Below are 19,915 nucleotides of genomic sequence, written 5' to 3' on the forward strand. Positions count from 1 at the left end.
AAGTCCACCCTGGGGGAAGGACTAAATAACTTCCCCACCAATGCTCTGATCTCTAACCAACACCAGAGAGGAGATAGAAGACAGAGAGGGAGGCTGGATAGGTCAGACATGGGAGACAAAGTATTGCTCTGGGCTTTATCATCACTCTTCTCTCTTTTTCTCTGTGGGTTTTGGTTCCTATTCCACTTGCTTTCTGCAACAGTTTCTCTTCTTTCTTCAGCTGCTAAGCCCTTGCTTCTAGTTTTTTGGGCTTAGCTGCTCCCCTCACGCTCTGGTACCTCTTCTCTTCCCTCTGGGAATGGCAGTAACCCCACCTCCTTAAGAGAACATCTGTATGCCCTGAGGATGTTTATAGGTCATTCACTTTCCAGGACACCTAGAAAAAAAGACACTGGCAGGAAAGTCTGGCATAAAATGTCTCTTTCTCTCCATTCTCCTCCCTCTCCTTTTCATCCCCAGACAAAATAAGAAACCACCCGCTTCATAAAAGCAATGCAGACTTTAATTCAGGTTGACAGGTGGGAAGAAAGCTAGGATTTGTCTCCAAGGGTGTCCAGATGAGACCATCTTGCAGGGAGGGGCAGGGAAGGCAAGGAAGTGCGGGTGGCCTGGTAGCAGAACAGGGCCAAGAGCAAGGGCGTAGCCACACAGTGCAGTATTGCCAGGGCTTCTGCCAGGTTCAGCAGCAGGTCCAGAACCTGCTGGGCCAGACATGTTGGCAGCAGCATTAACCTGAACCTCACTAGGGAGTCCAGTCCCAGCAGCACCCCATAAGGCCACCAGAAAATGAACCAGGCCCAGAGGATGCCAACCCAGGGGCCTGGCCCCCTGCCCAGTGCCTTCATCAGCCCCTTGGCGCACAACAAACTCAGTGGTAACAAGATGAAGACGACAAAACAGCCAACAGTGTGTATGAATTGCAAAATCTTCAGGTCCTTGCTGGATCTCAGGTTGCACAGTCCATGGGAAGTGCCACTGGCCAGGGTGATTGGCAACGCCAATAGGGCAGCCACCCCCCAAAGTCCCACAGTGAGCCCCAGGGTGAGGCCTGGGACCTGGCCTGCACCCAGTCTGGGGCCCAGGCAGGCATGGCACACTATCAGCAGAGCCTGGGCAAAGGTGGAGCCATACCAGACACAGTAGCCCAGTCTGCACAGGGCGGTGCTGGGGGTGCTGCTTAGCCCTGGCCCCAGGATGGGCACCACGATGCTGAAGAGGGCACTTCCCACAGCCAACTGTGCCAGGATGGGCCGGCCAGGGCAGAGCTGCCAGTGGAAAAGAGGTCTGAGAAGCGCGAAGAGCACAGCTCCACTGGCCAGGATGCCCAGGACACTGGCCAGGATGAAGAAGGGCAGCGAGGAGTCGTCCAGCAGGTTACAGGAGTGGCAGGGGGCAGCTGCTTCCAGGCTGCTGTCGTAGTCAAGGCCTTTGAGGGAATCGTTCCCATAGTCAGAATAATTCCAAAATTCGTCATCAAGTGTCAGCTGAGTGTAGTTCTCAGATGATCGGGCAGGCTCCACCTGGAGGACATATGGGGGGGGTGGGCATCAGAGTAGCCAGCTACCCCACTGAAGTGTCTCCTGGGAGCCCAGTGGACTGCGGGAGGGGAGGACAAAGGGGAGGCTTGGATCAGGGAACAAGGGACCCGTCGGAGCTGGATGCAGTGAGGACGGAGGAAAAGGACCAGGCAGGGAGACTGAGGAGGCTGTGCAGGAAGGAAGAGTCGTGGAAAAGCCAAGGGAGGGGTACTGGGCAGGCCCATACGGGAGGAGCAGGAGGTCAGAGAGGAGAGTAACAAGGGACCTGGATGGAACCGACTTTTGAAAGGCAGACCAGAAGGAAAATAAGGAGGAGCTTAGAGGCCAGCACAGGGAGAAGAGAAGGAAAAAGATGTTTTAAAATGAGAGAAAATGGAGGGAAGGGATATGAGATGAGGAGAAAAGGGTAGAGGTCTAAAGGCAGGAGGGGCAAACAGAAGGGACTGCGGGGGCTGTGGGGCTCAGCCTCTGTACTCACCCGGTGCAGACAGTTCCCCATGGCACCGTCGGGCTCAGGGCGGGCAGAGAGAAGGGCTGGGACCGCTCTGGCTCTGGCTCTGGCTCTGTCAGTGCCTGTGGTTCCAAGATAAGTGCCCAGGACTAATGAGGGCCATCAGCTTCCGGGCTGGGCCATGGGGGGCATTCAGGAAGTCTTCACCCCCCTCCACCCACTGCCTGCCCAAGCCTCAGGTCTGCATGGGGCACTGGCCCCCAGGCTTCCTGTTTTTTGGGTGGATGGACTGGTCTGGACTGCAGGCGGGAAAGGAAAAAGGTGGGGACCACAAAGTGGGTATTTTCCTGAAGTGAAAGGGAGGCTGAGAAACCAGGGGGCTTTCCAGCAAGTGGAGATTCTTCAAGCACAAGGAAGGAAGAAGGGGTCAGGGGTGGTTTGTGTGGCAGAGATAAGAGAGGTGCTGGGAAGTGGGAGTGAAAGGGCAGCTGAGGTCGCTCACTGTTCCTCCATCCCCTTGAACTTGAGCCAAGGAAGACAGTCCCAAAGCCAAGTGTTGTGGAGAGTTGTTAGTATGCTTTGGTGGGATTTGTTCCCCTGAGGGGTATGCATGTGGGCCTGAGCTCTGTGTGCATCAGACTGGGTGTGAGAGCATACCTACCTATCTGTGTGTGTGTGTGTGTGTGTGTGTGTGCTGTGTATCAGGGTGCACATATCCGTGTGTTAGGGCCAGGAAGGTGTCTGGGTGTGGGTATCACTATCTCTAGGTCTGTGTGTTGCAGTGTGAGGAGGGAGGGCTGGGGTGGCTGTCAAGGGTGCCTAATGAAGCTGCTTCAGGGAGCAATTGGGCATTTGCCTAGCCACCTATGGGCACAGTGAATGCATCTTGCATACGAAGCAGAACACATGGTCTGACAAGTTAAAGTAGGCTCTGGGGGACAATGGGACAGCATATTTTAAAATGGGACTGTTGCCCACAGGGTAATCTCTACTCATATTTCTGCTGGGGGACATAAAGTCTCTGGAACTGCTTCATTGGCCAGGCATCTTAGCAATATGTAGTTTCTTATGTGGGCCGGGGGGTGAAGGTGGTGAGCAAAGCTATTTCTCTCTGGCTGGCAGAGCAAGGGCGTCTACACTGCAGGTGGATCCTCCTAAGCTGAGGCCTCTCTTCCTTGGCAGCCCCTGCCCCCTACCCCCAGCTGCTTTCCCAGGATCTCCACTGTTTCATCACCTGCTCTGCATTTGACTTCCTCAGATGGGGAGACACAGCTTTGACCTTAGGAGTGGTTAACCATGGAGTGTCCGAGTCAGAACAATGTGATAGAGAGGGTTGGTTAGGGGAACACTTTAATTTGTTCAAGAAAGCATGAGATGTTTTAACCCCAATTCTGTCAAGGGTCTTCCGTCCCACTCATGTAGGGGCATGTGGGGGCATGAGGGGGCAAAGCATCTCAGAGTCAAGGCGCCTGGAGGCAAAGACCTCAGACCTCAGACCTCGTAGAGATTTCACCCTTTCCTCCCAGGACAGTAGCTCAAGTTTCAGGATCAACATGAACGGGGCTAAAGTTTGGTGAAGGTCTGGTGAAGCTGTCCTGGATGGTGTTGACGTGTCTGCACCTCCATCTCAACGTGGTCCGGCAATGCCTGGCAGAAGGCCGGGGAGAGCAGTCAGACGCCCCACCCCAAACACCCTGGAATGGAAGGGTCCAGCAAAAGGGGATGAACACGCTTCCCTCCCTTGGAAAGTTATATTGTTTCCATACATAGATGCTCTTGGGAGAGTGGCCTGGCAAGGGACACACCATACCTTGGGATACCAGTAACAGGTACAAGGGATACCGAAAAATAGCCCTTATATACAAGCATCCCAGCAGCAGTGAGAGCAGCAGAAAGGAGGCAGCCGAATGACACGGATAATCCAGATATATTGAGGGTGGCCCCTCTGAGATTAGCACAGGAGAGTTAGAAAGATTATAAAGATACACGATCCCCTCCCTGCTCCCTTCCCCCCGCCCCCCACCCCAGACAGACACACACAGCACAACGGCACCTCTTCCCCCCGCCCCCCGTACAAATATGGCTTCTGTGTAATATGGACAGAGTGGTTCAGCTCGAAGAGGAAAAGTCATTTCCCAAAAGCGGGTGCTGGGAGACAAAGAGCCTGATAGGCCTGCGGCCCCAGGCTCCCTTGCTGCTGTAAGAGGAGGGGGCCCTGCCTTAGGCGAGGGGCTGCCTGTGGTGCCCAGGGCCCAACCAGCGGCTGGAAGCTTCACATGGCATTACCTGAACTGAAGGGGGTGGGCAGACCTGCTGCATTGCAGCTGCCCCATTATGCACGCCCGTCGTTAGAGCAGGGAGGACATGCTGGCGGAGGGTGAGAGTGAGGCCAAGGGCATCCTGGGTCTGAGGTGGGGCAGTCCGGCCAGGACAGGGAGGGCTAGCAACCTCATCTCCATGGCAACCAGCTGGGGGCCATGGAAGGAAGACAGGAGAGCAAAAGCAAAAGTGGGGACATAGCCTTCAACTGGCTGAGTACAGGCTATGGGAAAAGGAAGTGACGGTAGGTCATTCCAGGGTCAGTGCCACGGAGAGGCCTGAAGGGTGCATAGCAAAGGCTGTGGCACTGACTCCATGGCTCGGAGGAAGGGAAGCCAGGGAGGGGCTGAATCCATGTGTTTCAGGGAGAGACAGAATGGACAGCTGGGCAAACACACATCATGGGACTCTTTTCTCCAAGACTGATGGGCACTGGGGGAGGCACAGACAATCCCAGGATGGAGCACCCTCCCAGGTGAGGTACAAATGCTGGCCAGGAGTCCTCCACACCCCAGGCCTCCTTCACACGCCCACAGCCCTGCCACTTGCCCAGGACCCCTGGCCCTTGGCCCTCCTCCTCAATCCCCACCCCACCCCACCTCTCACTCACTCACTCGCACAGGCACACACACATGCACACATGCACCCACAGGCGCACACATGCATGCACACACACAGAATTCACATTATTCCCTCAGTTTGGGCAGGAAACAGCTCAGTGAAGTGAAGCTCCTTTTAGTATTTTTGTTGTTATGTCTGCCTGGCTGCTGAGGGAGGAAGGAATAAGGGCTGGCATAGGGACCAGGAAGGAGCACAGGGCAGCCAAGAAGGGAGGAGCAGTTGCTGAGCAATGCCGTGGAGAGGTGGTTGCCGTGCAACTGTCCAGGGTCTTGGGTAAGAGTGAGGGGCCCCTCAGAGGGGGCAGCAGACACAGTTCAGGCCCCAGAGCAGCGCCTCTCCCACAGCTGCTGGAGCAAGGAGCGGCAGCTGTTCCCTGCTCTCCCCCAAGGGAGGTTCCCATGGAAAGGGCCTGGCTTCATTCATTTTGGGGGCCATGGGGGCAGTGGTCCATCTCTGCCATCCTTCCTCTCTAAATCTACCCTTCCTTTCAGGGACCTGTGTCCTCTCCAGGTTAAAGCCCTGGGGCCCTGTGTGGCTGCATGCCTTCTGCAGGTCCCATCTCCTTGGGGACTCCCCCATTCACCCTTTTCCCATTGCAGTGGAAGAGGGGTGTCAGGGTGGCACCCACTTCCCTGTCCATAGCTCCTGGCTTTCCCTAGCAGAGGGAAAGCCACCCCCAGCCCTTGCTCACAACTCTCCTGCTCCTGGGTTCCTGGAGAAGCCTGGGAAGCTGCCCTACTGTAGAGGATGGAGGGAGGGCTGGTGAGAGCCCCCACCTCCAAGCAGCCTTACCCTCTCCCTACCCCTCCACCATCATTCTCCTCCTAACACTCCAGGTTTTCTTTCTTTTTTTTTTTTTTTTTTTTTTTGCTTTTCTCACCCCAGGGCCCCGCCTCTCCAGCTTGGAGACAGATTTGATTTGGGATTGTTACAAAAATAATAATAATAATAATAACCCAAACGCAGAGAAGCCACGGAAAGGGCTGAGGGCATCCCTCCCCTCCCCCCCGCCCTCCTCCCTCCCCATTCCAAACCGAGTACAAAACCGCACCCAAAGCAGACATTCTGTACAGGGGGGTGGGTGGGCTGGGGAGCAAGCGGGAGGGGCGGCCCTGGGGTCGCTCTGTACAAGTCCGGGTTGGTGATGGCCCCAGCAGTCCCCATGGGGCCCCTGAAGGGTGCTGGAGGTGGGCAGGCACCCCTAGATGAAGTATTCCTTCTTGTCATCCCCTCCTGACTGCCCGCCTTCTGCGTTGATGATGGCGGTGTCCGCATCTGGGGCGTCGTCAGAGCCTTTTGCCTCATGTGTCAGGTAGGTTCCTGTGTAGAGACAGAGGCTCCTCCTTTCAGGAGCAGCTTCCAAACCGCTGCCCACTTTCCCGCCCAGCCACTCATGCATTGCTCATGCAATTTTTCTCTTGCCTAGAGCTTTCTTCCACCCCCCCCACCTTACCTATTTTGCATTTTGCTGCCAACATCACTCACCTGACCACACTCCCCTGTGAATAATGAATCCTGCCCCTAAGTAGAATCTCATCTATAATACTGGCAAAAAAAAAAGAGGTGTGTATGTGTGTGCATGTGTGTATGCACGCATGCATGCACGCAAATTGGTGACGAGGAAACTGCTATGTCAGCTGCATGAGCAATGCAGTGAGATCTGGCTTATGTATGACCAGCCCATGTAGCCAGGCCGCTGGCCAAAAGGGATCCCAGAGCAGCAAGTCTGAGAGGAGGGAATGTGAGGAGAGGGTACAGAGAAGACATAGATACGGGGAGAAACTTAAAGAAGGAAGAGAAAAGAAAAGCAACGGTATGGGGACAGGCAGCAGGAGATCAAAGGGGAAGGAAAAATGAGTCTGGATAGGTAGAAAGGAAGAAAGTGCAGGAAGAAACAGGATGGAGATGTGGTCTCTGAAGCTCTCTGTCTTCTACAGGAGACCTGGAAGACGAGCAGCAGGGGAGCAGCCACTGTCTGAGTGGGAAGGTTTGATTTTACTTGGACCATCCCCAAGTGATCAGGCTTTACTCTGGCTGGTGGCGCTGTTATCACAGGGTTGGCTGCATTTTTTCTTTCTCGAACATGCCAAGGGGCTGGCCCAGTCTTTGAAGAACCTTCTTGCACCTTCTCTTCCTGCCTACCCTTGATGGATCTTCCTACCCTTCCCAAGTTCTGTTGATGCTTCTCTCACACCTCTGACCTTTGTGCCGGATCAAGTAGTGGCCGAGGAAGATGAGCAGGATGAGTAGGAGGAAGACGATGAAAGCCACGATACCCCCGATGATGGCATGGTAGGTGCTGGAGGAGGAGGGCACCGGGCTGGGGTCTGTGGGGAGGGAAAACACACACCATCAGGTCTGGGGGGAGCCCTCATCACACAGCACTCTGACTTGGCCGTGGGTAGCCTTACACAGCAGAGAACAGGCACTGGTATCAGGAGAATGGAGCATCACCATTCGGCAAAGGGGATATGCCTTATTTGGTACTCTAGTTTCTTGCACCATGCCTGGAATATAGTTATTATTAAAACAAATTGATGTACTCATGAATGAATACACAAAAATGCTCGTACCCAACTGTCTAAGTTGAGTTCTTGGCATTGAAACTTGACCTTGGTGAAGGATCATTGCATTAATGCCTATCTCCCTCCTGCCCGCCCGCCTACCCTTCCTTCCTTCCTTCCTTTTTTTCTCTTCTTCTTCTTCTTCCTCTTCTTCTTCTCTCTCTCTCTCCCCCCACCCCCCTTTCACTGTTGGGTTATCAGAGTGTTCCTTCCTCATCCCCCCACACCCTCTTACTCTCCTGTCTGCTTGGTATTCTCAGCTGGTCTCTTTAGCTCTAGGGGCCTCCTCAGCCCATCCACTCACTTCCCTGAGATTAGACAGGGAAAGAGCAGTGAAAAGCTGATGGGGCCAAGAATTAACACTTTGACAGCACCTTAAACAAAGACGACAGACTTTGACCTCTGTATAAAGAGCACTGTTCCTTCATCACAAGGGAGTTTAGTTTCCAGTAAAACCCCAATCCTGTAGCCTGTGCCAACAAGGAGACCTGGGGACTCCATCTGTCCTTTGCCACCATCCAAAGATTTGTGGGAAGGACAGGGACTGAGTTGCCTTCTCCCATGACAGGGGGTGTTTCTGCCATTGAATATATGGAATCTGTCCTCTACAGCAAAATATAGAGAGGAGAGATTCCCACAACACAGACTGGGTGGCAAGGACAGCACCAGCTGTAGTCAGAGTCCCACATATCTGAGGACAAGACCACAGACCTGGGACACAGTTTGATGTATCCAAAATTACATTAGCCATAGATATAACTCTCCCACCCATGGGAGAGCTACTGTTTTTCCATAGACTCAGCTTGAGTCTTGATGCCTCATTGACTCTTTATATATTTTGTCTTTCCTACCTTATGTCTCCTCAGGCTTGGCTGGGCCAGCGTTTTAGTTCCCTGCCTGTCTGCGCCTTATTTGAAAAGAAAACATTTGTGATCTGGTTTTTTTATACTCTTCTTGGGAGGGAGGGAGTGGATGGGCCCAGGGATGCTACGCTATGATTGGGGTGGATGTGATTGTTTAACTTGGAGGAAGCCCAGTGAGTTTACCCACTGTCTCTCTCCCACAGAGTATGTGAAAATCAATCCTGGATAATTATTCCGGAGACTATAGAAATGGTGATTCCTTACAAAAGCACGGGTTTCCATGACCAAAATGACCTCTGGGGTCATCAATTACAGGTCCCTGTCTCTAGGTCGAACTACATTTAATTTCATTCCAGGCAGGCCCACTTAGGCTATTTCTGGAAGAAGATGTAGTAGCTCCTTCCGCCACCAGGCGTCAGCATTGGCAGCAGATACCGTCAAACAGGACTCCCTCTGCTTGGCTTTTCAGCACAGGGGAGAGGGAGATCAACCACGGGGCACAGGAACTTTCCCTCACTGCCCTCACTGCCAGTCAGAATTGGTCTGGAGAGATCTGGGGGCAGAGAGCGGACCTCAGTGCATTGTCCTGGCTCCTGGCATCTTACAATAGCCTTGTTGTGCTGAGGCAGCTCCCACATGCTGAGGTCTGCCTCTGGAGTGGGAATCACCCATTCAGACACTCTGGTCCCAAGAATTCAGGCCTCTTACCCCTGGGAGGCCTGGCTGTTATCCCCCCAGCTGCTTTAATGGGTGTTTCAAGTAACGGAGCCTCTGATGTTCCCCAGACAATGCATTTTCCCTATTCTGAGAAAAGATTTATAAGACTTTCTGGCAGGACCCCACTACCATTGGGATCGTCAAAGAAATCCTCTGCCAACTTTCCATAAAGGGGCCTCTGTGCTGGCCTGTCACTTCTCCTGAAGCTGGGTTTGGGGATCACAGCTTTAAGGAGAACTTCAGAGGAGGAACATCATCTGGTCCCTCTAGAAGATATGGCATCTGGGAAAAGATTCTCATTATCCGTTGGCCTAGTACAAGCTTCTCTCTCTTTTCTGCCCGGACTCAGTATAGTGTGTCCAAGGTCTGCAGAAAAGGCAATGACAGCAGTCGCATGCACCCCACCCCTAGTCATAGGAGAAGAAACTCTGAGAACAGCTCGTTAGAGAGGGAAATGCATCTACGCTGGCACTTAGGAGGCTCTGGGACCTTTACATGCAGAATTATTGCTCTTGTTAGGTGAGTGCAGGGGATAAAGGATGGTGTCACTCCGGCCACCAATGCTAAACAAAGGCAGATGAGGGCCCAGCCTTCTATTGATTTTTCACTATTACACATTCTAGAGTGGTCTTAGGTCCCCAGGCCCTCCACCAGTGGGCTGGTTTTCCTTCACTCCACTCCCAACCAGCGCATAGGGATGCTGTGCCAGCGTAGAACAAAGAGGGTGTCAGGTGGCCGGAGAAGGGAGATGCTGAGGGAGGAGAACAGAGGGGCCTCACCGTTAACATTGAGGGTGTAGTAGGCCTTGTAGCTGCCCATGTTGCTGATGGCCGTGCAGCCGTAGGTGCCGCTGTCACTCTTGTTGAGGAAGGGGAAGATCAGGGCACTCTCTTGGGTTATCTTCAGGGGTGGCACACTGCCCTCCTTCTCCCATAGGTACTGCTGGGGGCTGTTGAGGCAGACAAATCAAAAACGTTCAGGACAGGGTAGGCCAGGGAGGTAAAGGAAGAAAAAAGATAGCTGGAGCAGGTGGCCAAGGACTGTTTGATGAGGCTCATGAAGTTATAGGGGCCAGAGACATGGAGCTGCTCAGAGGGGGTGGAGGGTGGCCTCTTGGAGTCCACTGTGGGGAAAGTGGAGATTTCCTACCTTGTATCTTACTGTAACATGGCTACTGTGGGAACCCCAGGGACTGAGCTAGGGAGTGACCCCTCCCCACTTCTGCCGCTTTGCAGGAGCAACAATCAGAGCACAGACATTGTTGGACAGAGTCAGAGGAATGGGAGGCTCAGGTCAGACAGTACAGAAGAGCTGGGAAGGCGCTAAGTGACGTTTACAGTCTGAGAGGACAGTCATATCATAGAGGCCAGGAAATGGGCCTTCTTACACTGGATTGCCACGACCTTCACAATGTAGCAACAGCTTCTGGCCTTCGCGGGGATGTGGAGGGTCTGGCCTAATCATCGCAGTCGGTGTGTCTGGGGAGAAAAAAAGGGTGTTGCAAAACTCCCCACACCGCTAGGAGATCCCTTCACCCAGTTACACACTACAGCTTCTACCTCTAAATGTCTCAGGAACCCAAGAGGCTTCCTTCCCCTACCTCTTGTGAGCAAAGACTGCTATTGCTATTGAACGTGTGAGCAACTTGTATTGCAACCTCACGTGGTAGGACTCTGGAAGCTCTGCCCTTGGTGGGGCGCTACCAGATATCTTAACAGAGAGCTGATGCGGGGAGTAAGTGGTTCACCTGTGCCTTGCATGCTGCCTAACACACAGATGGGACTCAGTGTATATTTTTGGTGGAATAAATAAACCTTAACTTACAACTTACTGAGCTCACAACTTTTCAGTTCTCTCTACTCTGCGAGGGAGCTTAGAACTGGAGGCAACATCTGAACACAAAACATTATTTTGAACGGCGGTCTAAACATGCGGTGAGGGCTTTGAAACAGCAAGAGCTATGGGTCAGACTTTGGCTGCAGAAAGGCACTGACACAATATAGACAGGCTCTGCAAAGGAAGAATGGCATCTGCCATTGACGCCAAGGGCTGCTTAGGAGGCTAGGTCCAGATGGCCTCAGAACAATACAACCAGATGCTGGTTGAGAACAACAGATAAAGAGGCTGAGTTTCCCCTAAGGATAGAGCCAACCTTAACAACCAGTTAATGAATGCGTTTCAGTCAAATCAAATGGGACTAAGAGAATCAGGCCAGGTGAAAGAATGGGTGTTTCAGGGTCCCACAGCCATAAACATCTCTAGCACAGTACCTGGGGTATAGCATTTGTTGAGTGACTACTGATCACATTTTGGCCAAAGGGGCCCAGGAGAGTAACTGCCAGATGGTCTGGTATCTAACTGAGCAGTCTGGGGCAGGGAAGAGCCTTCTTTAGCCCTGGCCAGGGACCAAGGCTTGGTGGAAGAGCCCAAGGCCAGGGGCCTCACAGTCAGAATCAGTAATTAGAGAAACACCTTATAGCAATATAGAACTTTGAAGTTTACAAAGTTCTTTCATATATGTTGTTTTATATTTATCCTCATGATAAGTGAAGTAAACAGGAACCACAGACAGAATGCTTTGGCCAAAGTAACTCAGCTAGTAAGTGGTAGCACTGCAGCTGGAATCCAGTTTGTTTACCCACAGATTGAGTCTGCTAAGCGGACAGCAATGCCACTCCAAACCTATTCTCATTAAAGTTTGAGTAATGGGTCTAGCAATGGATTGAATAGCAAATAGAGGAGTACCAAGTAGGGGAAAGATCTGGGAATAACAATGCCAGAGAGACTGTGTTTTCCTACCACCGATATTTTCTTGAAATCATAGAATGTTAGACTGAGAAGAAGCCTTAGTGATCACCACATTCATCGCTCTCATTTAACAAATGAAGAATCAAGTTCAATGTGGTAAAGTAATTTTCTTAATATCACACAGCTAGTAAGTGGTAGAGTGCAAACTAGAGACTAAGTCCTGGGACTTCTGATTTGCTACAGTTGCCACTACAATTTACTGTCTGGCTATATTACACTAGCCTTGCTCAGGGGTTGGTAAACTTACCCCTTGGGCCAAATCCTGCCAGTTGCATGCTTTTGTAAATAAAGTTTTATTGGAACATAGCCCAGCTTGTTTGTTTACATATAGTCTATGACTGCTTTCCTGCAGCAGTGGCGGAGTTAAATAGTGGAGACAGAGACTGTATGGCTCTCAAAGCCTAAAATATTCATGGTGGGGCCCTTTACAGAAGAGTTTGTCAAACTTTGGCCTAGTCCTGATGCCCTTTGTCTAATTTTTTAACTACTCACTTTACACATGTTACTTCATACACAGTCTCCTGCATTTCCTTTCCCTGCTCCCCATCCCATACCTGATCCTCTTCACCCCCAAGCCCACGACATACATAAAACTTCAATGCGTTGAGAGGTGGATCTGTCAGCTCCCTTTAGAGATTCATGGTTCACAGAGCACACAATGGTCGCCCCATCATCCTCCCGGGTAACCTGGAATGTCACTGAGCTGCTCACGGTGAAGGTTTTACCATTGGGATCTTCCTGTATCCGAGTTGGTTCTCCTAGAGTGCAGAAACAGACACACACACACACACAGATAGATACTGTGTGGGCCCCACTGTAGACATACAGATAGTGAGGCTCAACCTAGACAAACTTAGAAAGTTGTAAAGTTGTGAAATGGATATGTACATACAAGGAGAATGTAGGCCTCAACACACACATATACACACACATGAGTGTACACAAGATATCTCATTCCCCCTTTCTCCTACTATGCCATATATTATGTGCACATACAAAGACATATACTTCCTTTGCTCTCTTCCCAGCACCACCTCTTCCTGTAACCCTGGGGCAGGAGGTACTCACCATGAAGTTCTTGGTCACCCTTCCTCCAGGTAAGCTGGGCTGCAGGTTTGCTCCCAGAAGACTGACAGTTTAGGGTGGTTGTCTCCTTTTCTCGTAATGATGATTTGTAACCAGTGATTATGGGCTTCTGTGGAATTCCTGCCATGGATAGGGGTTGGCCAGGATAGGAAGGAGAGGCACCGTGAGGTCACATTTCAGCTCTCCCTGTGGAGAAGGCCTCTCTGGGGGTCAGGATACATGGGTTCTACTTTGGTTTATGATGGGTAGAAGACTAGAGAAATAATCTTTCTCTTTGATCTCCTCCCTGATGACCAGAGGGAAGACCTGGGGGAGGAGGTATGGCAGTGGGGAAACGTACCATACCTGAGACGTGACACATGACCTTCCACCAATAACACAATTGAGTGTCCACTGAAATAGTGTGAGGCTCAGGGAAGCAAAGAAGGAAGTTGAAATACAGAATGAAGGTGAGAGCATGTAAGCAACTTCAGTACCCGTCTTGGAAATTATAATTATAGATTGCATGCACATTTCATGTTTCCCTCACACGATCTTCGGAGGTAGGTAAAGTGGACAGGATCATCCGTTTGTTATAATTTAGAAAATTCATGCTCAAAGAGAGTAAGAGTTTTGTCCCAGATCAAACAGTAAGTAGAGAAAAATGATTTGAACTTATTTCCCTTTGCATTTTATCCCATTGCAAGGGGAACACAGGCTGAACTTTTCCAAAGTGTGTGGAGACTTGCCTGGCTCTAGTCTGCTTCAGGGACCCACACAGGGAGATTTGTTTGCAAGGAAGCATTCTGTGGCGACACGGGGGTTTGGGAGCCTCACCGAGCACAGTGACGAGGGACTTGGCGGTTCGCACAGGCATCGTGAAGATCGAGCAGGTGTACTCGCCCTCGTCTGCCAGGGCCACATTGCTGATGCTGATGCTGAGCTCGTGGGGAGTAGAGCTCACCAGCTGAATCCGATTATCTCGAAGGGCTGGCAGAATCAGAGAACGGGAAGCCAGGTTTTTACTGGCACCTGTCATGTTTATCTCCCAATCCCAGGCCAGCTTTGTTAAGGGAAGGGGTCTAGTACAGTGGGGGAGGGAGACTGCTCCTGAATTGAGCCATCTTTAGGTCATTCACTTTTCTGGACTGTTGGCCACGGTAGCCTAAGTGATACTGAGAAAAGTATGCTGGATCTTGTGTGCTTCCTTGTGCAACATCTGGAGCAACATTGACATCAGCTACCTGCTAGGGCTTCTTTGGGGTCAAGTCACTCCGGGACTCTATAAGACTACACATGGCCTAAGTCAGAGCTGTAATACTGGAACCATGGCTTGTCACATCCTCCAACAGCACACCTCCTTGTTTCTCAGCCTCTGCAGTCCCCTTCATCTGCCCATGGTCCCCAAGGAGAAAGATAACTCATGGGACACTACCTCTCTTCTCCCCAAAGTAGAGAGTCTGCTGGGCAGGGTTAGACCACTGCAGGGATGAGTCCTCATGATCTTTCACTTGGCACTTGAGCACCACGGTGCCACCAGCCACCACTGTTTCATCAGATGTCCAGGGCTGACTGTCTGCAGGAGTAGAGCAGAATTAGTTTCCTGAGGAACCTCTAGTCCCTCCACCCATTTCAGGGCCAATGTCCATCCACCTCAACTAATTCAGAGCATCCAAGGCTCTGGTATACACAAGGTCTCTGTGTACTCTTAAGGCTTCATAGCAGAAGGAATAGAGGTAGTGGTTGTGGGGGGATAGACCTTATTTTTTCTTGTTTTTAGTACACAGAAAAACAGTAAGTTGTTGAATGTTTGCTGAATAAACTGACAGGGCCACAGACAGTTAGGGGAATAAAGGCACCCCAAATCTGCACATACCAGTCCACATGTATCTTTTCTGATAGGGTTCTACCACCCCCTTTGAAAACACACATACACATCTGTCATTCTATGTTTTGCCTTCCTTTCACTACCTACATATTAATATAAGAACAAGAATAGGAGAAGCAATTGTGACTAATAATCCCAAAACTGAAATGGGGAAAAGGCCAAACCAGCCCTTGGGCTATACATTCATTTACACAAGAGGTAGCTGATAAAACTGCCAGACAAACAAACAAGATATGAAAAATAAAAACTGAAACATTGTGACATACTTTTCAGTCCTTCTAACAATAACTTCCCTTCAATCACCAAGTCCCTTAACGTATTCCCTTCAGTGATAGTGCTACCCACCTCCCAGCACACAAACCCAAATTACCATCCTGATGTCATTTTAAAGAGTGAAGGATTAAGGTTTTCCCTTCAATGTGATGAAAACATGTTTTCTAATCTTTCTCTCCTTAGTCAAGTTAAACAAAACAAAACAAAACAAAAATGACTAACAAGGTATCTTATGGATGAGCCACTTGAATCCCAAATGTGCCTTCTAGTCAGGCCTGCCTGTGAGCCCCTCAGACCCTGTGACACTTGCTTCCTCTGCTTCCTCTACCCAATCTCATTCCACATTCCCCAAAGCATGGATTCTGATTTCCAATATTGATTCCCTCATCTTCAGAACTGACTTTCTGTGACTCAGTAGCATTGACCTCCACAGAACTAATCTAAAATAGGCAACACCCTCCAACTCTGATTCTGAAACAACCACAAAATCCATTCTATAGCACTAAAGTACTTAACCAGCATTGTTCATCTCTGAATAAAAAACCAAGAAACTTACTTCTACATTTCCCTGTTGAGCACCTTAGAAACAATTCTATGCTCCCTTTGGCACTGACATTACCTCTGTCCTGTCTGCTCATTTCTTTCGTTCTTGGTCACTGGAACTCCATTTCCAAGAAATACCCCACAGGTACTCCTAGCAGAGCAGAGGCCCTGAGGAGTAAAGGTGTGTGTGCCGGAGCAGACACCAAGAACCAACTGTTCAGGGTGACGATTCCCACATTGGAGCACAAAGCCTAGTGGTTAGTTTTAGTGTTTAGAATCACAGAAACTAGAACTAGTGAGATCTTAGGGATCATGGAATCCAATTCCTTCATTTGACAGAAGTAGGCAATGAGGCAATGGAGATGTAAGGATTGCCTAAGCTCATTCTACTAATTCTAGTTAGGAGTAGAACGCTGTTCTTCTGTCTCTCCATGCAGTGCTCTTTTCAATGGAATGCTTCTCAACTAATCATCTAATGTGAGAATTAAAACTATGATTGTGAGATTAGTGTGCCAGATACTGAGCTGGCTGACTAAATTTTGAAGTGATATATTACTAAAATCTCTCAACAAATGGTTTGGGAAACTTTCATTTACCATAGCCATGTGCCGATTTTTAACTAGTAATCCTTTGGTTCCTGGTTCCTTTTGAAGAATTCTACACTGACTGCTCCTCTCCAGAACCTCTTTATTCCAAGTAATATGTTTCCCTGGAATCATTTTATTTTTGGAAAGAGGTGTAGGGTGTACAAAGGTTTCTGTACTGGAGTAAGGGAAGAAGGAGGAGGTGCAAGAGAAGTTGGTGGTGCAGACTAAGAACTAAAATGCCAAATGGGAAGGAGAAAGAGTTGTGTGGTAATGAGGGGAGTGAGAACATGTGGTGAAGCACCATGAGTGGGAGATGACGTGAGGATGAGTGAGGGAACTGAGGGACATTGAGATGAGGGGGCCTGGATTCTCACCTTGACTGGCCAGCATGTCAGGGCTGCTCCAGACTGTGGAGCTGATGGCCTCGTCGAGCGGAGCCAGAGTTCCCAGCTCCAAATCCTGCTCCTGCCAGTAGCCTGGGGAGAGAATCTCCATCAAGGATGAGCCCTACATATACACTGCTACAGTTTGGGTCTATACTTTCATTGTCGGGAGCGAGGGAGAGGCTAGTTCCCTGTGAAAACAGGTTTACCAGGACACCCAAGAGAAGGTAGATTTCTCACAAAGGGGAGGAGTTAACTAGAGTTCTGAAAGAGGAAGTGACTTCTCCTCTGAAAGGGGAATTAAAGGAGGATGCTGAGTTTTATCAGTCAATCATAGAATGTTCGAGCCAAAGATATCATAGAGATCTCCCACTTCACAGATGAGGACAACGAAGCCCATAAAGGTTAAACTTGACTTGGTGAAGGTCACTGCATAAAAATGAATGATAGCCAAAGATTTCTCCTTCCTTATCCAGGATTCTTTCTGCTATGCCACATTATTCACTAAAATAACTGCAGGTTTAATAATTAGAAAATACTTTCACATTTAATCATTTCAATAAACCTGTGCAGGGATATTATCATTCCTGTTTTGCAGAGTGGAAACAGAATGAAATGACTTGCCCAAGGTCATACAAATAGAAGAACAGAGACTAGAAATTAAATGCCTGATTCCAAATCCGAAGCTCTATTTGTTTCAAGGTGAGACCCCCACCATTGAGGAAAGAGATCAAGGTTAGGGTTGAAAGTTGCACCACGGGTTCCCAGATTGTTATCTTCTGTGGGGTACTCTAATTTTCTTTTAAGTTTTCCTATTCCACCCTCAACCCCTGACTCTGCTCCTTCCTTTGGCGCAACAAAACCCCTTTTCCAGGGCCTAAGTCACCACCTCTCTTCCTAGAAGTTAGCTCCTAATTTCTTTTGTGAGGTGCTGTAGTGTTGAGGACCTACCTCCCCAACCCAACCTGAAGAGGCGGAGGGACAAAGAAACCAGCCATGGGAATATTTCCTTGGTCTCCCGCCTCTCTCCCGCCTCGGCGCCCTGAAGTAGCCAATCACGTGCGCAAGATTCAGTGAGGTCACCGGCTGCTGAGCAGAGGCGGGAGTTGCTACTAGTCCCGGGTCCAGGAGTCCCGGGAGAACTTTGCCTGTTGTCCCAGCGCGCCCCAGAGCCAGCCGGGGAGAGGTAAGGGGAGAAGGGGACGCTGAGACCAAGAGAGGACGCGCGCGGGCGTGGGGGTCGAGACCAAAAAGAGAAGCGGGACATGGTCTTAGGGTCGGTGGGGGAGAAAGGGGACAGGACTGGAGAGAGAATGGCCTAATCAGAAGAAAAGGGGAAGAGAGGAGAGGGGAGAAGAGAGAGGGGAGGGAGAGGACGTGGAGGCCTGGGGAAGGGGGTGTGTGGGCGGAGGGGGGCGGGGGGAGAGAAAAGGACGGGAGGGAGGGAGGAAGGGAGGGAGGGGCAGTATGAGAGTCCTAGCATAGGTGCGGGGCTGTAAGACAGCTGCAAAGGTTCCCAGTCTCCATGGAGGCACCTCTCCTCTCCACTGTTCCTCACAAACGTCTTTCCAGAGAGTTGAGAAGTTACTCTGTTCTCAAAACAGGAGAAGCACTAACGCCCAAATGGGGAGAGGGAGAAGGTAGAGAAAACAGAAAACCTATAACAGGTAGAGAGAAGTAGGCGGGGAAGGGGGAAAAGGGAAGTGTTGATAAAGAGAGGCAAGAAGGAAGCCTTGGGTAGAGGCCAGGGATGTCCAGTTCCGCAGAGCCGCCCTGGGTGCCTCGCCCTCCTCTGCTGCCTTCTGTGGACAAGAATGGAAGCCACCTGAAGTTGGTGAGTACTTCGTATTGTTTTCCAGGTTGTGTATTTGGGGGCACACTGTGTCCACACACAGTAGGAAACCAGATTTGGTAGTGTCAGGATGGTGGAGGGACAGAGAGAAGCCAAAGAGGGATCAATGCTCAGCCCCATAGTATTGGTACCCAGTGCACAAAGAAAGCACTAAACAGGGCTTTACTCAAATGAGGGGAGGAAATAGCCATCTCAAACCTTGGTATAGGACTTGCAATTTGCTGAGTAGATTCTCAACCACGAGTTCATTTAATCTCAAAACAACCTTGAGAGATAGGCAGTCAGATAGAATTGCTTTTTAAGATGAGGTTCAGAGAGCTTCAATGACTTACCTAAAGGCACACAAACAGCATACCTCTCAAGAATACTCTTTCACTGGTGGTGCTCTCAACGCCTTTTCAACAGCTTCTGTTTCTTATAGCATTCCAGCTTGATTTACTTGTTTAGTTTTCGGTCTCCTCATCTAAACTTTGAGCTGGTTAAGAGCAGGAGCCTTACGTTATTCATCTTTGTATCTTTAGCACTTAGCCCATAGCGGGCTCCCAGTACATTTAATTGGCTCTGGTAATTCATTCAGCCGCACTTGGCACTGTGCTATGCATATTGTTAATCAGGCAGAGCATGTATTCTGTCCAACAGCATGGGCTTAGTCTTCCCTCTCCTGCTTCTTCTTTCATCTGTGCTTTTTTTTGCATCCTCCTCAGTTGCTTTTCTCCTTGCCCATATTTCTTTCATCCCTCCCCTCCTCCTGCATTTTGCAGCATTTTTTTTTTTTTTTCAGCATAGGATGAATAAGTGAAATGGTGATGTAGGCCATTCAGACCAAACTGAATTGTTCAGATGAGGGGACTGATAACTAAACAAATCATCTCCAATAAATGGCATATTGGGGATAATGCACGATATGTTGCCCCTGCAGGTTTATAGAGAACTTAGTCTGGTTTATAATGTTTTAAGAAACTGTTTAAGAAGTGGCTGGGTTTTTTTTTTTCCTCCCTGGAGGGTGACATTTCTCCCTCTAATTTTGAAACACACTTATGACCGCATGTCTCCTCTTGAGAACTGTCTGTTAATATGCCCGAAAATATTCTTGCTGTTTTTATAAAATTATAAACCTGTATGATAAATTCTGAATGGCCACTCCCCAGGGAGTGGATGAGTGATTATAATGCTATCAACAGAAACATGGATAAGTATCAGAAATTACAATCTGAGTCATGAGAAGCTTGCACCTTCTCTGGATTCAGATTGTGCCAATCATTTATGACATCGACATGAATCCCCTCAATTAATTCAGACTGGAAAGGAAAATTTAGGAGTGCTCTGAATGGGTGGGATGGAATTTGAATTGTACATAGTAAAAATTCTTCTCAGGGACATAGGAAAGAGCTTCTGTCATGCAGGCCAGACATTGAGACCCCACAACTGTTAGGGAGGGAAGGA

The 19,915-nt window shown here is 49.8% G+C and overlaps 2 protein-coding genes across 4 annotated transcripts in view; both read right to left on the bottom strand.

Moving 5' to 3' along the window:
- Positions 1–530: 530 nt before the first annotated feature.
- ACKR1 (atypical chemokine receptor 1 (Duffy blood group)) lies at positions 531–2,064 on the bottom strand. The gene is made up of 2 exons (XM_069478522.1): positions 2,017–2,064; positions 531–1,520 (listed from the first exon to the last, which is right to left on the bottom strand). The coding sequence occupies exons 1-2, from the start codon at positions 2,035–2,037 to the stop codon at positions 531–533; spliced, it is 1,011 nt and encodes a 336-aa protein (XP_069334623.1). The 5' UTR covers positions 2,038–2,064.
- A 1,662-nt stretch (positions 2,065–3,726) lies between these two features.
- Positions 3,727–19,915, bottom strand: part of CADM3 (cell adhesion molecule 3) — a 31,033-nt gene continuing 14,844 nt past the window's right edge. The window contains exons 2-10 of one of the 3 annotated variants that reach the window (XM_069478523.1): positions 16,612–16,713; positions 14,382–14,522; positions 13,784–13,936; positions 12,950–13,087; positions 12,469–12,639; positions 10,461–10,551; positions 9,853–10,022; positions 7,131–7,256; positions 3,727–6,249 (exon numbers count right to left, since the gene is read on the bottom strand). In XM_069478523.1, the coding sequence (XP_069334624.1) occupies positions 6,131–6,249; positions 7,131–7,256; positions 9,853–10,022; positions 10,461–10,551; positions 12,469–12,639; positions 12,950–13,087; positions 13,784–13,936; positions 14,382–14,522; positions 16,612–16,713 (1,211 nt within the window). In that variant the 3' untranslated portion in view covers positions 3,727–6,130. The remainder of the gene's footprint in view (positions 6,250–7,130; positions 7,257–9,852; positions 10,023–10,460; positions 10,552–12,468; positions 12,640–12,949; positions 13,088–13,783; positions 13,937–14,381; positions 14,523–16,611; positions 16,714–19,915) is intronic. The other 2 variants (XM_069478525.1, XM_069478524.1) reach the window with 2 other exon arrangements.

This window comes from Eulemur rufifrons, chromosome 8 (assembly GCF_041146395.1).
Source record: "Eulemur rufifrons isolate Redbay chromosome 8, OSU_ERuf_1, whole genome shotgun sequence".
Classification (NCBI taxonomy): domain Eukaryota; kingdom Metazoa; phylum Chordata; class Mammalia; order Primates; family Lemuridae; genus Eulemur; species Eulemur rufifrons.